The sequence below is a fragment of the Loxodonta africana genome, chromosome X (assembly GCF_030014295.1).
Source record: "Loxodonta africana isolate mLoxAfr1 chromosome X, mLoxAfr1.hap2, whole genome shotgun sequence".
Taxonomy (NCBI): domain Eukaryota; kingdom Metazoa; phylum Chordata; class Mammalia; order Proboscidea; family Elephantidae; genus Loxodonta; species Loxodonta africana.
In genome coordinates this window covers 127,476,156-127,496,958 of record NC_087369.1, presented here as the reverse complement: position 1 = coordinate 127,496,958, position 20,803 = coordinate 127,476,156, and the positions used below count along the sequence as shown (strand labels likewise).

General features: G+C 38.2%; 1 protein-coding gene across 3 annotated transcripts in view; it reads left to right on the top strand.

Moving 5' to 3' along the window:
* The window catches only part of MORC4 (MORC family CW-type zinc finger 4), a 56,721-nt gene that overhangs the window by 14,540 nt on the left and 21,378 nt on the right, over nucleotides 1-20,803 (top strand). For 2 of the 3 annotated variants that reach the window (XM_064278658.1, XM_003414815.4), the window contains exons 6-10: nucleotides 1,269-1,401; nucleotides 1,718-1,846; nucleotides 4,730-4,849; nucleotides 6,231-6,331; nucleotides 17,188-17,286. In XM_064278658.1, coding sequence (XP_064134728.1) covers nucleotides 1,269-1,401; nucleotides 1,718-1,846; nucleotides 4,730-4,849; nucleotides 6,231-6,331; nucleotides 17,188-17,286 — 582 coding nt within the window. The remainder of the gene's footprint in view (nucleotides 1-1,268; nucleotides 1,402-1,717; nucleotides 1,847-4,729; nucleotides 4,850-6,230; nucleotides 6,332-17,187; nucleotides 17,287-20,803) is intronic. The other variant, XM_010594700.3, reaches the window with a different exon arrangement.

The window sequence follows — 20,803 nt, the reverse complement described above, 5'->3', positions numbered from 1 at the left end:
GTAAGAATCAGCATTGTCCTGGAAAATTCTAGAACATTCTATTACAGTGACATGAGCTTTATTCAAGCTACACACAGTAGTAGCTCTGGGCAGTCCTGAAGAAGGAACTATATTTTTAACACAGCAGCTCTGAGCTTGTGGAGCCGAAAGCCTCCTCCTTGGATTTTGAGGAGGCTCAGAGGGCTAGAAATTGCTTCTCGATTTTATTTGATAATAAAACATTTACTTACTCACACACACACATACATCTTCAGGGACTACTGTTCCACAGAACAAATTTTGGGAACTATTGTTCTGTTAAGGAGCCCTGGTGATACAACAGTTAAGCACTTGGCTGCTAACTGAAAGGCTAGTGGTTTGAACCCACCCACCCAGTGGCTCCACAGGGGAAGGACCTGGCAACCTGCTCCCTTAAAGATTACAGCCTACAAAACCCTATGGGGCAGTTCTGCTCTGTCACATGGGGTCTTTACGAGTCAAAATTTGACTCGACAGCAATTAACAGCAACAACATTGTTCTAATATATATTTTCTTTATAACCCATCATTTGCTTTGAGTTTTTCCAGGAATAAAGATGTGTCTTGCCTTTTTTCCCTGGCAGTAGTTAGTGATGTAGCCCAGGGTCTTGGAATGGACCAAAGCAAAGTGGCTGAAAAGGATTGTGGGAAGAAGAAAGGTTCTTATGAAAGGAATATTAGTACTATTATACTTAAATTATAATCCATAAATGGTATCTTGAGAACTACCAAATATATGCTGTTTCTATAATCTTTTTTTTCCTTCTAAGGAATAGAAGAGTTAGATCTGGGGAAATCTTTACCTTATTAGTCCTTATACTTTTCATTAAAGTAAATAGAAATAGGTCTTGATTCATCTGTTTGTTCAGTTGGGAAAAGTGATGATGCTGAGTGACTTACCCAACAATACCCAGAAAGTTGAGATCTATTTTGAGATCCAGCTTCAAAGATAGCTGACGTTCATTTGATTTATCAGATCACAGCCATTCCCACATTGCCTTTCCTTTCCTTATGAATTTGGCAGCACCACCCCTGTGAAACATAGTAAATTTTTTTAGACTGAAAATAGCCTTAAAATAGTGTGTGATCCTCAAACTAAGTAGTTTGTAATTCCTTTGTGCTGGTAGTTAGAGAAAGAAATAAATGCCTGAGTTTTTGGCTCATATTGTCTCTTTTCTCTTGGGTTCCTAGTGCATTTTTGTCCTTTGGAGCCAGTTTTTGTTAGATTGGTACTTGTCTCTTTTACCCAGAAATAAAGATGGAAAGTCTGAGTTGGACTTTGATACAGATCAATATGACATCCTGGTATCAGACTTTGACACAGAAGAAAAAGGGACTGGTGGTGTTACCTCTGAGCTGCCAGAAACAGAGTATTCTTTACGGGTAAGTGTTTTTTCTTAACAATTGAGAGGTAAGATTTCCTGTAACATGAAAATATTACAGAACAAGATCTCATTTGAATGATATAAAGGCGACAACATTTTAGCCCTCTACTAGGATTCTTTTTCACTGTATCCACTGAAATAGTTTAAGCTAATATAGTCAGCAGCACTTTAGTGTGTTAGTTAACATACTATAACAAAGCACAGAAACAGAGCCGTATCTTTGCCCAGAATAGAATTCAGTTGCTAGCAGTGTTTTATGGGGTGTCACTAGAATTGGCAATATCTCATAATAACTTTTCCTTCATTGTTCGTAGGCATTTTGTGGCATTCTATATATGAAGCCACGAATGAAAATTTTTCTACGTCAAAAGAAGGTGACTACCCAGATGATTGCCAAGAGCCTGGCCAATGTAGAATATGGTGTATATAAACCTACCTTCACAGTATCCTTACAACTACAGGAGGTTGACCTCTTCATTTCAGGATTAGATTTCCAGGTTGGTGCAGAAAAACAAAAAGCTTTCTTTTTCTGATTTAAAAAAAGATGTGTTATATAGTACAAATCTTACTATAGTGTATTCTAAGGAGGTATTTCTTAAATGCCAATCTATGCACCAGTTGTATCAGACATCACCTAGAAAATTGTTAAATATACAAATTCTTGAGATTTTGGAGATTCTGGTTCAGTAGATTCTGAGATCTTTTTTTTTTTAAGAGAGTTTTGTTTTTTTAAAAAGCTCCTCAGCTGATTCTAATGGGTAGCCATATTTGAGAATCTCTGCTACAGGTTGCTATGAGTCGGAACCAACCTGATGGCACCTAACAGCAACAAAAGCTATAAGCACTAACCCATATTGTTTGGTTTGTAATGAAATTTTCTTGTATATTACACTGATTGAAATAAGCAAAATGTTGACCAGGACTTGTTCATCTTTTGGTTATAGTGAGATTTTTGTTGTTAGCAGGTCCAGATTTGTATTGATGGAAGTTAGGAGAGAGGAAATTAAAGGTAGATTTTTTAGGGTAAGATGAGTCTTTAACAGGTTTGACATGAATTTCCTGGCAGTTTTTATAATGGGAGCCACTCAGAGGAACACTTGTTTTCACTTCCCCATTGAATTGGAAACAGATTTCAGGTACTAGAGCTTATCTTAAGGTGAACTATGGAAATTAGGTGGTACCATATTTGTTAATGGCTTTTTGGGCAAAAAAAAGTCTTTGAAAAGGTGAGAACCCATAAGCAGTTATGAATTGCTCATGTAATTTATTTTCTAGTGACTAAGCACAGTTCTTGGCCAAGGAACATGTTCACATTCTATTTGCTTTATTGTAGGCATTATCTAGCTTGCTTTGTCTTTTCTTTCCCTGACCAAAACTTAGAAATTGTCCTTCTCTTTTGACGAAATAGATGAATTTTCTCTTTTTTGGGGAACACCTATGTTGCCTACCAGGAAACTTTTTTTTTTTAAGTCCTAAACAAACCCAGCTTAACAAAGCCTGAGCCAACATTGTTAGAGTCTGTACATAAATTTATCACCATATATAGGCTATAGGCTAGGATCTTAGCGCTACTGTAGGTTTAACAGAGCCAGTCTAGAAAAGTGCTGTCCAGCTACTGAGTCAGGACGTGTCTGTGTATTCTTAAGATCTCACTAATGTGTCACAACTTTTCTCCACATTTCTGTTTTCAGTCTCTTCTTTTGTGGGTTTCTATCAGGGAAATTCCGATGTATGCATTCTACGCATACCTCAATTCTGCTCAGCCCCCTTTCCCATTAAACCATTTTCCTTCTCATATTAGAATTTGGGCTAAATAAATTCACTTAGGCATGAGTATAAAATGAAATTCTTAGTAAACTGTCCCCTAGGTCACGAGGAATGAGGTCACTGATGCTAACTTCTTTATTCTTTATTTATCCAAGGCCTTTTCTCACTCTTCATTCTGCCTCCCTACACTAGTTTGGGGAACCTCCTACCCTGCTGCAGTGCCACCCCATAATTTAGAAATTTAGAAGTATATGACAGAAGGACAGGATTTGGCAATCTTTATTTTAAAATGTTAATTTTATGGCGTGGGATTTTGGCTTGTTTGTTTCAGGGAGTTTTGTCTTGTTTTTGCATTGCAATAGGGTCTTATTTGAGGTTTAATTTGAGCATCTGGAGCCCAGAACATTATGTGTTCTGTGCTAAACATTACAGTGTTGTATACCCACTTGTTGCATGTCTTTGTATCATCCCTGACCCATTTGGGAAATCTCCTCCTCTGCTGCACTCCCACTCCATAAATGAGAAACTTAAAAATGTAGTACAGAAGGAAAGTAATTGATAGTCAAAACCATTCGTCCCGTAGTTTTGATGCAAATAGCTTGTCAGAAGAGACAATAGTGATCTTTTTTTTTAATAAAGAGCAAAAATAAATTTTTATTCAACTCATTTAGACTTGAAGATTTCTTAGTATTTGTTTTAATGAGAATCTCCCCTTTATCATTGATTTTTAAATTGAGTAGGACTTGTTAAAAACTCATCCTTATTCATGTTTTACTTATAACAGTTTTCTTAATTTCATCTATCCATGTTTGTTAACTTCCCATGAAATATATTTTACTACAGGACTATTCATTGTCCTTTGCCTCATTTTGTTCTTGGTGCTTCTACTTTCATTGTGTTTTGTATCATTAGCAAGACTTACCTTATTGCTTATAATTGTGTGGATTTGTGTTGTCGCATTTACAGCTCTTACCAGAACCTGTGACACCTAGCGGCAAATTGAATTCCTAGCAAGGGTTAAGAAATGCTTTGTGACTATGTATTTTTTAATCAGTGATGATATTTTGGCGTACCTCTTCTCGGTTTTTACCGTGTATATATTCACATGTATGTGTTTGTAGATAACGTACGTGGCTTTTTACGCTCGGAACGTTTCCTAATGTTTGGAACCATGTTCGAAGAACATAATTTGTGAGGGCTGCATCCTAGACCATCATGTGGACGTACTGACATTGATTTAATCATTCCCTTATTGGTGAACATTTAAATTATTTATATTTTCCTACCATTATAACTATAATTGATAAACTTCTATAACTCATAAATTTTGTGTGCTTCCCTTGGTTGTTTCTGTAGGATAGATTCTAAAAAGAGAATTATTTGATCAAAGTTTAGGAACACGTTTAAAGCTATTGCTACAGAGTTTAAATTGCCCTCCAGAAAGGTTGTTACCAATTTACATCCAGTGGTGTTTAATGCCTTTTGCTATAATATAGAGCAAAATTTTGTCTTCTAAAGCCCCTGGTATTTGTTTGCCTCCTTAATAATTTTCTTCTCAGAATAAGCAGGTGAGAATCACTTTTGGGTTCTCTTGCAAGAATAATAACCAGTTTGGAGTAATGATGTATCATAACAACCGACTCATAAAGTCCTTTGAGAAGGTGGGATGCCAGGTGAAGGTGAGTGGTTAATGTTTCTTTGTCATAGAGGGCTGAGGAGAGTAGGAAGAGAATTTAAAATTCGAAAAGGGGATAGACTCCTTAATAGCTTTTACTCGCGTCTTAGGATGGTTGTGAAATCTGATCTGGAATTCTGTGTTACCAGGGAGCCATCTTGTGTTGAAAACCTTTTTCTGCCTCTCATTTTTCATAAATGTTAATCAACCCAGGAACTTTACTGAATACATTTCTAGGTAACTGTTAATAAGAGGTAGAATTACAGCACCAGCAACCTTACCATGTGTATCAGTTTATTGGTGTTCAAGGTAGCTCTTTCCATTTTAGGGTGGAGCAATAAGGCATAGTAGAAACAGCATAAAAGTTTGTGGTTGAAGACTAGGATTTGGGTCCTGATTTTTCCTTTTGTAAACTGTGTGGCCTTGCATAAATCATTTAATTTTTTGAGACACAATTTTCTTATTTGTAAAAGAGAAACAACAATAGTAATTTGCTTTGCCTACCTCACGTGTTACAGGGTTGAGAGGTTTAAATTGAACAATTTATGTGAAAATATGCTAGAAACTGAAAATCACTATACAAATGTTACTATCATCTTTAATTTTTTAGTGATAATTTAAAGCAGTAATTTTTACAAGTATCCCGTTCATTCTTATTTTACAGAAAAGATTGCTAAAGCACAAAGAATGATAAATTGCTTTGTGTTACATAGTAGGACTGAGTTATATGAGACCTAAGATAGCTAGTGTTCAGCCTAGCTTGCTTTTCCTTGTTATATCATCTTTATACAACTCCTTGACTCATTTCCTTCCCATTAAAGAATAAGAAATGATTTTAGGCCCACAAACCTTTTGCATCAACTTGTAATTAATAATCACTGAAAGCCTGACTCTTAAATAGTGGTTTGGTGGTCTGCATATATATGAAAAATTGTATATTTTAATGGAGTGTGATCATCACATACATCCTTTAAAATTTTTTTCAGTTGAACTTTGGTTTCAGTTCCCTAGAACAATAGTTTATAAACTTGATTTTTTACCAGTGTAACTCTTTGTTCAAATAAAATCTTACAACAATCCTAGAATGTAAAAGAGATGAAAGTAGAGGTGTAGTGTAGGTAAAGTAAAGATGGATGTTAATCCTTGAAGGATCCTAGGGATCTATGGATCATAGTTTGAAAACCTCTGCCCTAAAATTTGCCAGAGGTTCCAGTACAGTGTAATACTTGCAGTCTAGTACATTCTGTGTGTTTAGCTAGATCTTGATGGCCTTTCTTTGCCCATGAATATCATGTAACCTTTCTGTTATTGTTTGGAATCAAAAGAAAACGCCTTCAGATAGTCAATAGTAACGCAAGTGTTGAAATTATTATTTTTCATCTAAGCCAACTCATGGAGAAGGTGTGGGAGTAATTGGAGTCATTGAATGCAACTTCTTAAAACCTGCCTACAACAAACAAGACTTTGAGTATACAAAGGAGTACCGGTGAGTTACACCCAACCTGATGTGTTTCTGATAATTTCTTCAGATATGAATCCATTCTCTAACTTTTAGGGGGAAATGGTCTCTAAAACCAGCCAGATAAGTTAACTGAGAATTCCTTCAAATATATTTTCCTAGATTAGAGATAAAATGATTTTATTTTTAAATTAAGGCTTACTGATACGTGACATATGGAACCCAGTTGAGATAAACCCTTGGAAACCATGGAAGGAAAAGAGCATAGGATTCATCTCATAAAATATTTCTAGTGAAACAAAGAACCTCAGAATTGATTTTAATAATAAAAGATAAGTGGATCTCAAGTTGTTGAGTACATTGAGAAAAAAGTAGCAGTTTGAAGCTTATTTTAAAAAGTGTCTTGGAGTCAGTGAACAGATTTAGAGGAAAGTATTGGTGCAGTATGAAAGATGTGTGCTTTCATGGAAAGCCTCTAGAATTTAATAGGGTAGACAAACAGGTAAGAATTTAGAAAGGAGCTTGGCATTGAGGCTGAGCCAGTGGGGATATTTTTAGAAGGCAAAGAAAACAGTTGTTAAAGCCAGAATAGAACAGTGTGTTTTAAAAACTTTTCGGGGAGGAGTAGATATTTATTTCTTTTTTTTTATGAAGTATTATGAAATACTTCCTATTTGCCAGGTACTAAGGTAAACCCATTAAAAACCCATTGTTGGTGAGTGGATTCCAACGCGTACAGCCCCTTATAAGAGCTTGGCTGCTAACCAAAAGGTCAGCAGGCAGTTTGGAGCCACCAGCTGCTCCTTGGAAACCCTGTGGGGCCGTTCTGCTCTGCCCCATAGGCTCACTATGAGTCAGAATTCACTCGGCGGCAACGGGTTTGGTTTTTTTGGTTTTAGGTACATAAGGGGAACCCTGCTGGCCCAGTGGTTAAGTGTTTGGCTGCTAATCAAAAGGTCAGCGGTTTGAACTCACCAGCTGCTCTGCAGGAGAATGATACGGTAGTCTGTTTCTGTAAAGATCACAGTCTTAAAACCCTATGGGGCTTCTACTCTGACCTATAAGGTTGCTGTGAGTCAAAATCGATTCGACAACAGTGAGTTTGGTTTGGTTTTTGGTTTAGGGACATAAGGATGAAAAGTTAGGAATCCTTGTCTCCTGTGAACACATGGAATGAGATACATATATAAAAGACTTAAATATGTATAAAGTAATTGTTTTAATGGGGGATGTATGTTGAGTGGGAAGAACCTGTAGAAGTGCTTAAGGAAGTCAGGGGAAGTTTCACAAAGCAGATTACATTTGAGCTTAAACTTGAAGGAAAAGTAGAAGTTTGCTTGGTGGACAAATAGGGGAAGAACATTTTAAGCAAAGGGAAGTATATGCAAGGGCAAGAAAGGGCAAGGTGTGTCCTGGGAGTATAGAGAAAGAAGGCATGAGAAATAAAGACATATTTGGTGTCATTTTCCTTGGAATGGGGAAAAAATAACTACTCAAATCTATTTTCTCTTATTTTTCCATCAAAACTGTAATAAAGTTAGTTGAATGTTACACCTTAATTTATTGAGACTCAGAAGAGTTTTAGGCTTAATACTTGTGAAAGAGCCAGCTGTTTGGATGGGAATCCCAAGTTAATGCGGAGCAATTGATTCTTAGTCCCTTGGGCTACTCAGTGGTTATGGTATCTACCTGCCCTCAGTTTATATGAAATTGTCTTTTAAATACAAGTCTGGCTCATAATGGTTATCTTTGGTCAGGACTTAATGCCTAAGAGTGATTTAGGAGTGACATCAATTTCACAAATGTTTCAGAGCCAAGTCATGCTGTTGCTCTTGAGTGAAAGGAATAGGAATTTCTAATGATTAACTCAGTGGTAAGGATTTGTGAAATTCAGCTCTTAGGTTTTAGAAATTAATGTCTTTGTACATCATCTTTGCCACTCCTCCAAAAAAAAAAAAAGGCTACCGTTTAGATTTTAAAAAATGTTGAACTGTTTGCTTATGATAACTAGTTTTATCGTATGATGAGTTTGAGGTGATTGTATGACATCCAAATAGAGATATCCCACAGCCAGTAGATTTATTCAGTTAAACATGTAGGATTTCTGGCTTAAGTACCTTAATACTTGCTACACATTTTATTAGAAACAGGAAAATAGTATACTGTCGTCTACGTGAAGTCTTTTAAGGGTAATAAATTTGTTGAAGAACTCTTATCCCATTTCTGGCATCATTATCCTTTTTACTCAATTTACCTTATATAAAATGAAAATGTGTTCAGTCAAAATATAAGAGAATTCATGTTGATTAAAGATAGGATTGCACAGCCGATTATTGTAATCGATGTCAATAAGTTGTACACCTGTAAAAAATGGAACTGGCAAAAATTGTGTGATAGGTATATTTACAACAACAACAATGTGCGCACATACACAAAAAAGAGTAGCTGCTGAGATTGCTCATGTACAACCAGAAACCTCATGAGATTTTGTTCCTTGGTTTGGAGGTTTAGGGTCATAGTTTCGTGAGACATATGGTTAATTGGAGTAATAAAGTTACAGTGCTTCTGCTCTACCTCCTAGTTCATTGTGTAGTGCCTGGGGTCTTCAGAGCTTGCAAGTGGCCATCCCAAAGCACAACACTTGGTCTGTATTTGTCTGGAGCAACAGAGGAAGCAGGAAAGTCAGAAATAGAAGGGAGGATATGAAATGTACGGCCAATTGCCTCCATGAACAACTGCCTCCTTTGCCTTGAGACCAGAAGAACTGGATGGTGCCCAGCTACCATTACTGAACATTTTGATCAAAGATTCTACAGAAGACTCAAGATCAATAGGGGAAAAATGTAGCACAGAATTTCAAATTCTCATGGATTCCAGACTTCCTGGAGCCATGGATGCTGGATGAACTGCTGAAACTATTGCCCTGAAATAATCTTGAAACCTTAAACCAAAAATATGCCCTGAAGTCTTCGTAAAACCAAACAGTAGTTTAGCTAAACTAGTAAAATATGTCTGCCTTGTGCATTATAGGACACCCTGGTGGCGTAGTGGTTAAGAGCTATGGCTGCTAATCAAAAGGTCGGCAGTTCGAATCCACTAGGCATTCCATGGAAGCTCTATGGGGCAGTTCTACTCTGTCCTGTAGGGTTGCTATGAGTCAGAATTGACTCGATGGCAATGGGTTTTTTTTTGTGTGTGTGCATTATGCTCGTCTAAGAACTATATTGGGATCAAAATGACAACAGCAACTTGAAAGATTAGATGGGAACCTTAGGGAGTAGTAAGTTCATGTTAACTGGGGGAGTATCTTAGTTATCTAGTGCTGCTATAACAAATACCACAAATGAATGGCTTTAATAAACAGGAATTTATTTTCTCACAGTTTAGGAGACTAAACCAAAACCAAAACCTAGTGCCATCAAGTCGATTCCAACTCATAACGACCTTACAGACCAGAGTAGTACTGCCCCGTAGAGTTTCCAAGGAGCGCCTGGTGGATTTGAACTGCTGACCCTTTGGTTAGCAGCCGTAGCACTTATCCAGTACGCCACCAGGGTTTCCTTTAGGAGACTAGACATCCGAATTCAGGGCCCTGGCTCTAGGGGGAAGGCTTTCTCTGTCTGTCGGCTCTGAAGGAAGGTCCTTGTCTCTTCAGCTTGTTTGCTGGTTCTTTGGAGATCTCCATCTGGCTTGGCATCAGTCTTCTCCCATCTCTGCTTGCTTGCTTGCTTATTTAATCTTTTTTATATCTCTAAAGAGATTGACCTGAGACATACCTTATGTGAATCCTGCCCCATTAACGTAACAAAGACAATTCCGCAACGGGATTATAAGCACAGGCATAGAGTTAGGATTTACAGCCCATATTTTGGGGGATCACAGTTCAACCCTGACAGGGACGACCAACTCGGAAAAGGAGGGCGAGGGAATGGTTGCACAACTCGAAGAATGTAATCAGTGTCACTGAATTATAAATGTAGAAAGTGTTGAATTGGTGTATGTTTTGCTGTGTATGTTCTCAACAACCACAACAAAATAAGTTTTTTGAAAGAAATAAAAATTTGAGAGAGGGATTAGAGAAGGTTGTTGTTTTCACAAATTTATCCTAAGAATATTATAAATTTCAAAACCATAAATGCCAAAAGAGATACCAGCCATCATACTATTGGAATGGCTACAAATATATCATCTGTAATATCGCTTTTAACAGTTGTGGAGATCAGATTACAGCTTCAGCTATCAGGGCTCAAACTTAAAACATTTCAGATTGAATTTCAGGTTAAGAAATGCTATCAACACATTACCTGAGCACCCCATTGGTGCATAGAACAATGGCTGGGCTTTGTGGAATTTTCCTGAGACATTCAAGATATGGTTGCTGTCCTTAAGGAGCTTACAGTCTGTTTTTAAGGACAGGCTGTCACTTACATGTAACAATTTAGAGAGCAATAAAATAGTTGTTTGGTCTATCAAAACCTAAGTGCTGTAGTGTAGGAAGAATGCCCTGATAGAATAGTTTGGGAAGGATTTAAGCAGAAGGTATGACTTAAGATGTACCTTAAAAGATAGGAGATTTAGAAAAGGAAGGAAAGGGAATTTTAAGATGGAATTGTAGCATGAGCTAAGGTGGTAACAGGAACTCAGAACAATAAGCATATGGGGAATGTAGCTAAGGGGATGTCACTGGAGTGAAGGAAAATAAAGTTAGATGGATAGGGAAGTAAAGCCATATCCTAGGGTAGGGTTTGACAAATTTTTTTCTGTAAAGGGCCAGATAGTAAATATTTTAGTCTTGCAGACCATACTGTCTTGGTCACAACTACTCAGCTATGCTGTAGTCTGAAAGCAGTCATAGATATATAAAGGAATGAGCATGGCTGTATCTAGTAAAATTTTGTTTACAAAATCAGGCAGTGGGCTGGATTTGGCCCACCAGCTGTAGTTTGCCGACCCCTGTCCTAGAGTCATGGTTCCCAACTGTGCCAAGATGCTCATAGTGAACTCAAAGAGGAGCCACAGGGTATTTTAAATTTTTGAGGGGAATAGATAACTCAGCCTCTTTGTTAGTTTTCTATTGCTTTCATTACAAATTACCACAAACTTAGTGCCTTAAAGCAATCCAAATTTAGTATTTTACTGTTCTGTAGGTTAGAAGTCTGCTGTGGGTCTTAGTAGGCTAAAATCAAGGTGTCAGCAGGGCTGCATTTCTTTCTGGAGGCTTTAGGGGAGAATCTGTTTCCTTGCCTTTCCAGGTTCTTGAAGCTGTTTGCATTCTTTGACCCATGGACCCTATCCTTCATCAAAATCAGCAACAGCAGGTTGAGTCCTTATATTACACACTCCAGTGTTCTTGCTTTATTGTTGGTCGCATCTCCTTCTTTGACTCTGACTCTTCTGCCTCCATCTTCTACTTTTAAAGGCCTTTGTGATTTTATTGGATAATCCAGGAAATCTCCCTACTTTAAGGTCAGCTCCTTGGTAACCTTAATTCAATCTGCAACGTTAATTCAATCTACATCCTTAATACCACCTTGCTGTATAATTTAAAGGACAAATAAGCAACATCGTAGTAAACAGAGAAGATACCGAAGTTGTCAAGGATTTCATTTTACTTGGATCCACAATCAACGCCCATGGAAGCAGCAGTCAGGAAATCAAATGATGTATTACATTGGACAGATGTGCTGCAAAAGACCTCTTTAAAGTGTTAAAAAGCAAAGATGTCGCTTTGAGGACTAAGGTGTACCTGACCCAAGCCCTGGTATTTTTAGTCACCTCATATGCATGTGAAAGCTGAGCAATGAATAAGGAAGACCTAAGAAGAATTGATGCCTTAGAATTATGGTGGTGTTAGAGAAGAATATTGAATATAGCACAGACTGCCAGAAGAACAAACAAATCTGTCTTGGAAGAAGTACAACCAGAATGCTCCTTAGAAGCAAGGATGACAAGACTTAGTCTCACATACTTTGCACATGCTATCAGGAGGGACCAGTCTCTGGAGGACATCATGCTTGGTAAAGCAGAGGGTCACTGAAAGAGAGGAAGACCCTCAATGAGATGGATTGACACAGTGGGTGCAACAATGGATTCAAACATAGCAACAATTGTGAGGATGGTGCAGGACTGGGCAGCATTTCATTTTGTTGTACATAGGTTCGCTGTGAGTTGGAACTGACGCAACAGCACCTAATAACAACAACAACAGGAATAAAATAGAAATATTTTTCTTTCTACTTGTGTGTATTATTTTTTCAAACAGATACTAAGTTTTAGAATATAAATACTTATTAAGTTGTCTGGGCCTAACCACTTATTTTTTTTTTTTACATATTACCTAGGGACATCATGAAAAATTTGAGACATGAAGAGTGCCATGAACCATGACAGTTTGGGAATTTCTGTCTTAGGAGACTTTGAGCAGAGTGGTTGATTCATTAGACCATGAGAATTCATTGTATATTCTTGAATAGTGAGTGACTTGAAAAAACTGTATCTTAAGAATATTAATAATAGAATATTGTATTTGTATGCCACTTTATGGTTTAGAAGGTGTTTTACATAAATTACATCATTTGATAATTCTGGAAATAGGGTACAGGATGGGTTGGAGGAAGGATTGAAGGCTTTTGGAGATAATGTAGGTGTGAGGTGAAGATCTGAAATAAGAGTAGCTGTGAAAAAGGAAGTATATGACAGATACTATGAAAGAAGAATCAGTAGAATTCAATCACATATTGATAAAAGGGATCAGGGAGATTAAGGAGAGGGTCGGATCAAAGATTACTTTCACGTTTCAAATTTAGTAGACTAGGATAACGGCAAGATCATTGATAGAATAATGAAGTTGGGACAGTTGTGGAGAGGCATTGGTGGAAGCTAGATTGTAGGAGATAAGACAGAAGAAAGAGGAGGTAGTGGGTATAGACCACATATACCAGGACTTGGGGGAGTAAAAGGAAGGAGAGTAATAGAACAGCAGAGTCAAGCCAAGGTTTTTGTGATGTTGTTTATTAGGACAGGGATGCAGTACACGTGTTTTGAAAGCAGAAGGAAAGAAACATGTAGAAAAGAAGAAAGTTGAGATGCCAGAGAGAAGGGATGTTGTTGTTAGGTGCCATTGAGTAGGTTCCGACCCATAGCGATCCTATGCACAATAGAATGAAACACTGCCCGGTCCTGCACCATCCTTAAAATTGTTGTTATGTTTGAGCTCATTGTTGGAGCAACTGTGTCAATCCACTTCATTGAGGATCTTCCTCTTTTCTGCTGACCCTGTACTTTGCCAAGCATGATGTCCTCCTCAGGGGACTGATCCTTCCTGACAAACATGTCCGAAGTATGTGAGATGCAGTCTCCCCATCCTTGCTTCTAAGGAGCATTCTAGTTGTACTTCTTCCAAGACACATTTTTTTGTTCTTTTGGCAGTCTGTGGTATATTCATATTCAATATTCTTTGCCAATACCACAATTCAAAGGCGTCAGTTCTTCTTCGGGCTTCCTTATTCATTGTCCAGCTTTCACATGCATAACATGCAATTGAAAACACCATGGCTTGGGTCAGGCGCACCTTAGTCTTCAGGGTGACATCTTTGCTTTTCTACACTTTAAAGAGGTCCTTTACAGCAGATTTGCCCAATGCAGTGCGTCTTTTGATTTCTTGACTGCTGCTTCCATAGGTGTTGATTGTGGATCCAAGTAAAATGAAATCCTTGACAATTTCAATCTTTTCTCTGTTTATCTTGATGTTTCACATTGGTCCAGTTGTGAAGATTTTTGTTTTCTTTATGTGGAGGTGCAATCCACGCTGAAGGCTGTGGTCTTTGATCTTCATTAGTAAGTGCTTCAAGTCCTTTTCACTTTCAGCAAGCAAGGTTGTATCATCTGCATAACGCAGGTTGTTAATGAGTCTTCCTCCAATCCTCGTGCCCTGTTCTTCTTCATATAGTCCAGCTTCTCGTGTTATTTGTTCAGCATACAGATTAAATAGGTATGGTGAAAGAATACAACCCTGACGCACTCCTTTCCTGACTTGAAACCAATCAGTATCTCCTTGTTCCGTCCAAACAACTGCCTCTTGATTTATGTACAGGTTCCTCATGAGCACAATTAAGTGTTCTGGAATTCCCATTCTTCCCAATGTTATGCATAACTTGTTATGATCCACACAGTCGAATGCCTTTGCATAGTCAATAAAACACAGATAGACATCCTTCTGGTAGTCTCTGCTTTCTGCCAGGATCCATCTGACATCAGCAGCGATATCCCTGGTTCCATGTCCTCTTGTGAATCTGGCCTGAATTTCTGGCAGTTCCCTGTTGTTATAGTGCTGCAGCCACTTTTCAATGATCTTCAGCAAAATTTTGCCTGCGTGTGATATTATAATTTCTATAATTTCCACATTCGGTTGGATCACTTTTCTTGGGAAGAGGCATAAATATGGATCCCTTCCAGGCAATTGGCCAGGAAGTCTTCCATATTTCTTGGCATAGATGAGTGAGCACCTCCAACGCTGCATCCGTTTGTTGAAACATCTCCATTGATATTTCGTCAATTCCTGGAGTCTTGTTTTCCACCAGTGCCTTCAGAAGAGCTTGAACTTCTTCCTTCAGTACCATCAGTTCCTGATCATATGCTACCTCTTGAAATGGTTGAACATTGACTAATTCTTTTTGGTATAATGACTCTGTGTATTCCTTCCATCTTCTTTTGATGCTTCCTGCATCATTTAATACTTTCCCCATGGAATCCTCCACTATTGCAACTCAAGGCTTGAATTTTTTCTTCAGTTCTTTCAGCTTGAGAAACACTGAGCATGTTCTTCCCTTTTGGTTTTCTATCTCCAGCTCTTTGCACATGTCATTATAATACTTTACTTTGTCTTTGAAATCTTCTGTTCAGTTCTTCTACTTCATCATTTCTTCCTTTTGCTTTAGCTGCTTCACATTCATGAGAAAGTTTCAGAGTCTCCTCTGACATCCATTCTTGGTCCTTTCCTTTTTTCCTGTCTTTTCAATGACCTCTTGCTTTCTTCATGTATGATGTCCTTGATGTCATTGCCTGGGGGGCTCATCTTCCAGCACTATATCAGACAATGTTCCACTGCTGTTCATAAGGTTTTCACTGGCTGATGCTTTTCAGGAGTAGACTGCGGGGTCCTTCTTCCTAGTCTGTCTTAGTCTGGAATCTCAGCTGAAACCTGTCCTCCATGGGTGACCCTGCTGGTATCTGAATACTGGTGGCATAGCTTCCAGCATCACAGCAACACACAAACCCCCACAGTATGTCAAACTGACGGACACGTGGGGGGAGAGAAGGGTTAACTGTGGGGAAAATGTCCACAAACCTGAGAAGAAATGGGTTTCATAATACATGAGAACAGTGTTTTTACTGAGGTGGTGATTACGTGTATGATGGTTAAGGTCATGTGTCAACTTGGCTGGGCCGTGATTCTCAGTGGTTTGGTAGTCATATGATATTATGATCACTTCCATGATGAGATTTGATATAATGTGGTTATTTCCATGATGGGATCTGCAGTGAGTAGCCAGACAGTTGGAAGGTAGTTTCCTTTGGCGTGTGGCCTGCATTGAATATAAGTGGACATTCTGGCAAGGCTCGGGGGCTTTAACTTACTCTGGATCCTGCAGCTGGCTCCTGTTCGTCTGACCTCCGGTTCTTGGGAGTTGAGCTAGCAGCTTACCTGTGGTCTTGCCTGCCAGTTTGGGGATTTATCGATCTTCACAGCCTCACAGCAAGAGCCCTGCTCTAAGACCTGCCAATATTGGGTTTGCCGCCCCGTGTGGCTACGTAATCGGGAGAAGCCTCTATCCTGATCCACAGACTTGGGACATTCCAGTCTCTACAACCGCATGAGCCAGTTCCTTGATATAAATCTCTCTATATATTTCTACGCTTTATTGGTTTTGCTTCTCTAGAGAACCCAGCCTAAGAAAACATTATTGTATGCATTTTTCAAAACTGATAGACCTGTATACTAAAAGGGGTAAATTTTACTGTATATAAGTTTTACCTCAATAAACCTGACTTAAAAAAATACATGAGAACAGAGATTGATTTGAGATAAAATGCACATACCATAAAATATACCATTTTAAAGTATACAATTCAGTGGTCTTTAGTGTATTCACAAAGTTGTGCAACCATCGCTATTATCTAATTTCCAGAACATTTTCATCACTCTGAAAACAAACTAAATGTCCTTTAGCAGTTGCTCCCCATTTCTTCCTCCCCCCAGCCCCTGGCAACTACCAATCTATTTTCCATCAAAGGTTGGTTTTTAAAGAGGAAATGGAATAGCTCTTTATTTGTGACTTGATGGAAGGCACATTGGTAGGTTGTGGGAGAATAAGTGTATTAGCTTACTAGGGCTGTTGTAACAAAGTTCCACAAAGTGGGTGGCTTAAAACAACAGAAGTTCATTCTCTCACGGTGGTGAAGGCTATTGTGTGTCATCAAGTCGATCTCGACTCATAGTTGACCCTATAGGGCAGAGTAGAGCTGCTGCATTAGGGTTTCCTGGGCTGTTCCGGAGGCTAGATGTCTGAATTCAGGGTGTGGCAGGGCCATGCTCTTTCTGAAGCTTCTGTGGAATGATCCTTTCTTGCCTCTGTTTCAGCTTCTCGTGGCCATTTTACTTTTTCAACCAAAGTCATTATTCAACATTACAACTTGGTCATTTTGACATGCAATTTGCAAAGACAGTGGATTCCCATCTTAGTTTCTGAAAGGGCAGATGTTCAGAAGTATGCTGAATATTCTGAATTGTCAGCTTCTATTAAATGGGAGCCTCTCAAAAATCCCAAATTTGTTTTACAAGCACTGAACCTTGACATGCTTATTCTTTTTGCTTTTTCTTTCAGGTTGACAATAAATGCCCTTGCTCAGAAGCTTAATGCTTATTGGAAGGAAAAGACATCTCAAGATAATTTTGAATGCTCAGCCATAGCCAGGTCAAGACCGTGAGTAATAAATATAGACTAGGAAAGCATTAGATGTCACATTCATAGAGGAAATCGAAGGAACTAGGATAAGATGGTGCTTTTCACATCAGGAGGTTTAACGAACTGAAAATAGGAAATCACAGGTAGTAATTGCATTATTCTCTAAACCTCTTCATTGTGGTTTAAAACTTGTGGGGTTTGGGTCATAAATATGACAAGTTTAGAACTGCCAGTCTCTCCTACAGTCAGTGTGATGTAGTGGAAGGTGATGGGCGTTTAAATCAGACACTCTTGAGTTGAAAATCTGGATCTGCTTCTTAATAGTTGGCGTGAGCTTGGGTAAGTAAGTGTATTGGAGTCTTAGGGTTGCTGTAACAAAGTTTCGCAAAATAGGTGGCTAAAAACAACAGAAATTTATTGTATTAGTTCTGGAGGCTGCAAGTCCAAATTTGGGGCGTCAGCAGGGTCATGCTCTCTCCAAAGCCACTAGGGGAAGATCTCTCCTTGTCTCTTTCAACTTCTCATAACCCCAGATTTTCCTTGGATTGTGGCAGCATAACTCCAATCTCTGCCTTTGTCTTCCCTCCGTGTGCCTCCCTGTTTCTGTGTGTCTTTCTTTCTTATAAGGACATCGGTCATATTGAATTAGGGCCTGCCGTACTCCAGTATGGCTTCGTGTTAACTAATTAAAACTGTAAATATGCTATTTCCAAATAAGGTCACATTCACAGGTACTGGAAATGAGGACTTTAACATATTATTTTGGGGGATCGGGGGACAGTTCATTCCACGACAGTAAGTTGCTTCACCTCTTGAGTGTATTAAATGAGGTGACAGAAAATTCTTACCACGGTGGCTGACATATAGTAGGTGTTCAGAAATGTTAGCAAACTTTCCCTTCTTTATTTCTGGTACACATTGTTAGAACTGCACCAAGGTATTTGACAGTAGAACTAGAATCCAGCATATCAGAGAAAAGGTAGAATTTATTGAATCCAAGACACACAGAACTATGGGTCAGGACGAAATGCCTCAGTAGGCCAGGGAAGGAGCATAACAGAGAGCACAGGATGAGTAACAATACATACACAGTTACGCCACCATCAAGACAAAGATTATAAGGTTCAAAGTATGTTTGGGGCTAAGCACATGTTTTGTTTTGTTTTTTTTAATGGGAATCAGACAAATGCATCATATGAAATTTTGTTCCAAATGCAAGTTAAATGACTCCTGTAAGTATATGGCCATCTTATTGTAAAGATCTCAGCTCATTTCCAGTCTCCTTGGTTTTCAAATAAATGAAATCAAGATGAGATGCCATTATTTTTCGTTTCAAATTAGCCGCCATTAATGCAGTGAAACCATATGCTGCTGGTGTGTGTGTATGTATACAACCTTTCTGATGGCAGAATTGTAATAGCTATTATTTATTGAGCACTTATTCAACAAATATTTTTTTAGTGTGATCTATTATTTATTGAATACTTACTCACTATTGAGTACAGTCTATTATCTATTGAGTGCTTACTTCCATGCCAGGCACTGTTCTAAGTTCTTTCCTGTAATAATGTATTTAATCACCACAACGACCCTGTGAGATAGACAGATATTATTACTTTACAGATGTAGAGTCTGAAACACTGAGAGCGTAAGTAATGTGCCCAAGGTTAACAAGTATTAAGTGGTAGAGCCAAGTTTCAAATATTAGCAGTTGGGCCCCCAACCCTAAGTTCTTAACTGATTTGCTCTTCTGGCGGGATGCAGTGAAGGGAATATGGTACAGTCTTCTCAACTACCTACACAAGGCAAGTGTAAGCTTAAAAGCCTCTCTTATCTGCCTGGATGGAAGGATCTACCATGGTTGGCATGTAACTCAGAGCAGGGAGTTGCTGCCTCTAAATAAACTTATCCCCCAGAGAGTAATAGTAGCAAGAGAGTCTTCTGTGCAAATGCCTCTGTAGAACCAAAGCTAATAGGACCTTTCCTCTCCTCTCCCATTACTGCTGAAATAGTTGTACTGCATCTGTGTTTTGGCTGGCTCTGGCTCTAACTGAAACAGAGGCCATATGAAAATATACAGACACCAGAGGTCAGGCCTGACCTTAGAGGTTTCAAAGCTGGAGCAGCCTGGAGCTGGGAAATGGAAAGCTATATATCCAAAAATGTGTACAAGCTTTCTTTGTTAAAACTGAGTTTTAAAAAAAGAGGAGGACATTTTTTTTTGAGCGGTAGAATTATGAGTTAAAACTTTGATGTTTATGTCTTTCTGTATTTTCTGGTTTCTCTCTAATGAGCTTATATTACTTTTATAACTAAAAAGAAAACGCTATTTAAAAAGATAGAAAAATATCAAACTAAGATAAGAGAACTACGCCACTCTATTAAAAGGTCTACTATACCAAAAACCCAGTGCCGTTGAGTTGATTCCAACTCATAGCGACCCTATACTATATAGGTCACTATAAGACCAATATAAATGTAAAATACGCAAAACCCCCCTAGGCTTAATTACATGTTAGTTAAATTGGCCTGAGGTACCCCCTCTACCTTCTTTCTTTGTCCTTTCTCCAGTTTTCTCCCTTTCTACTCCAGTTTACCTTTTATACCTTAAGTACTGACTACTCCTGTTGTATATGGGCCACCTCCTTTCACAAGGAAACAAAATCCTTCTAAGGTGTAGGTGACTGTGTTGTGCTGGGGGAGGGGGAGGGAGCCATGAATTTTAAGAGTAGAACTCTGGACGTGTTTTATCTTCATAATTTAATCCAGTTGTTGGTCTAGAGCCAGCATTTCTAATTATAAAATTTAATCAAATTTCTATTAATTTTTTAGATTAACTTTGGCAATATCAATGTAATAAAATTTAGATTGGAGTAGCTATGAGTCAGAAGCGTCTCGAGAGCAGTGGGTTTTTAATACACCGATCAAAGTTTTATTAGATTGATATTGCCAAAGTTAATCTAAGAAATTAATAGAAATTTGATTAAATTTTATAACTAGAAATGCTGGCTCCAGACCAACAATTTTTGTTAAATTATGAAGATAAAACACTTCCAGGGTTCTACTCGTAAAACTCTTACTTCCCTGTCCCTCTCCCCTAGCATAACACAGTCACTTATACCTTAGAGTGATTAGACAAAAGCTTTTTTGAATGGAAAAAAAAAGGATTAGTCAGTCTTTGCAGGAACTGGGGGAGATGTTTTGACGACAATACTTCATTGACCCTCATAAATGGATTTTAAACCTGTCGTGGGATTGGATGGAAGCAAACAAGGATTCTCTGGGTTTTAATCCTTGGAAATATTATCATATATATAAAATTTGTTTTCTATTTAGTACATTTTAGAGTTAAAATTATTCTGTTGTTTACTTAAAGCAAGAGATTCTGGATAATATTATGACTTTCATAAGTAATGGTAGCTCACCATGTAATTTTTCATATCCATATCTGGTATAGTTCTATCATTGTCTGTGAAGTACAAAATATATACATTTTAGGCAACTAGACTATAACAGGAGTCTTGGTGGCGCAGTA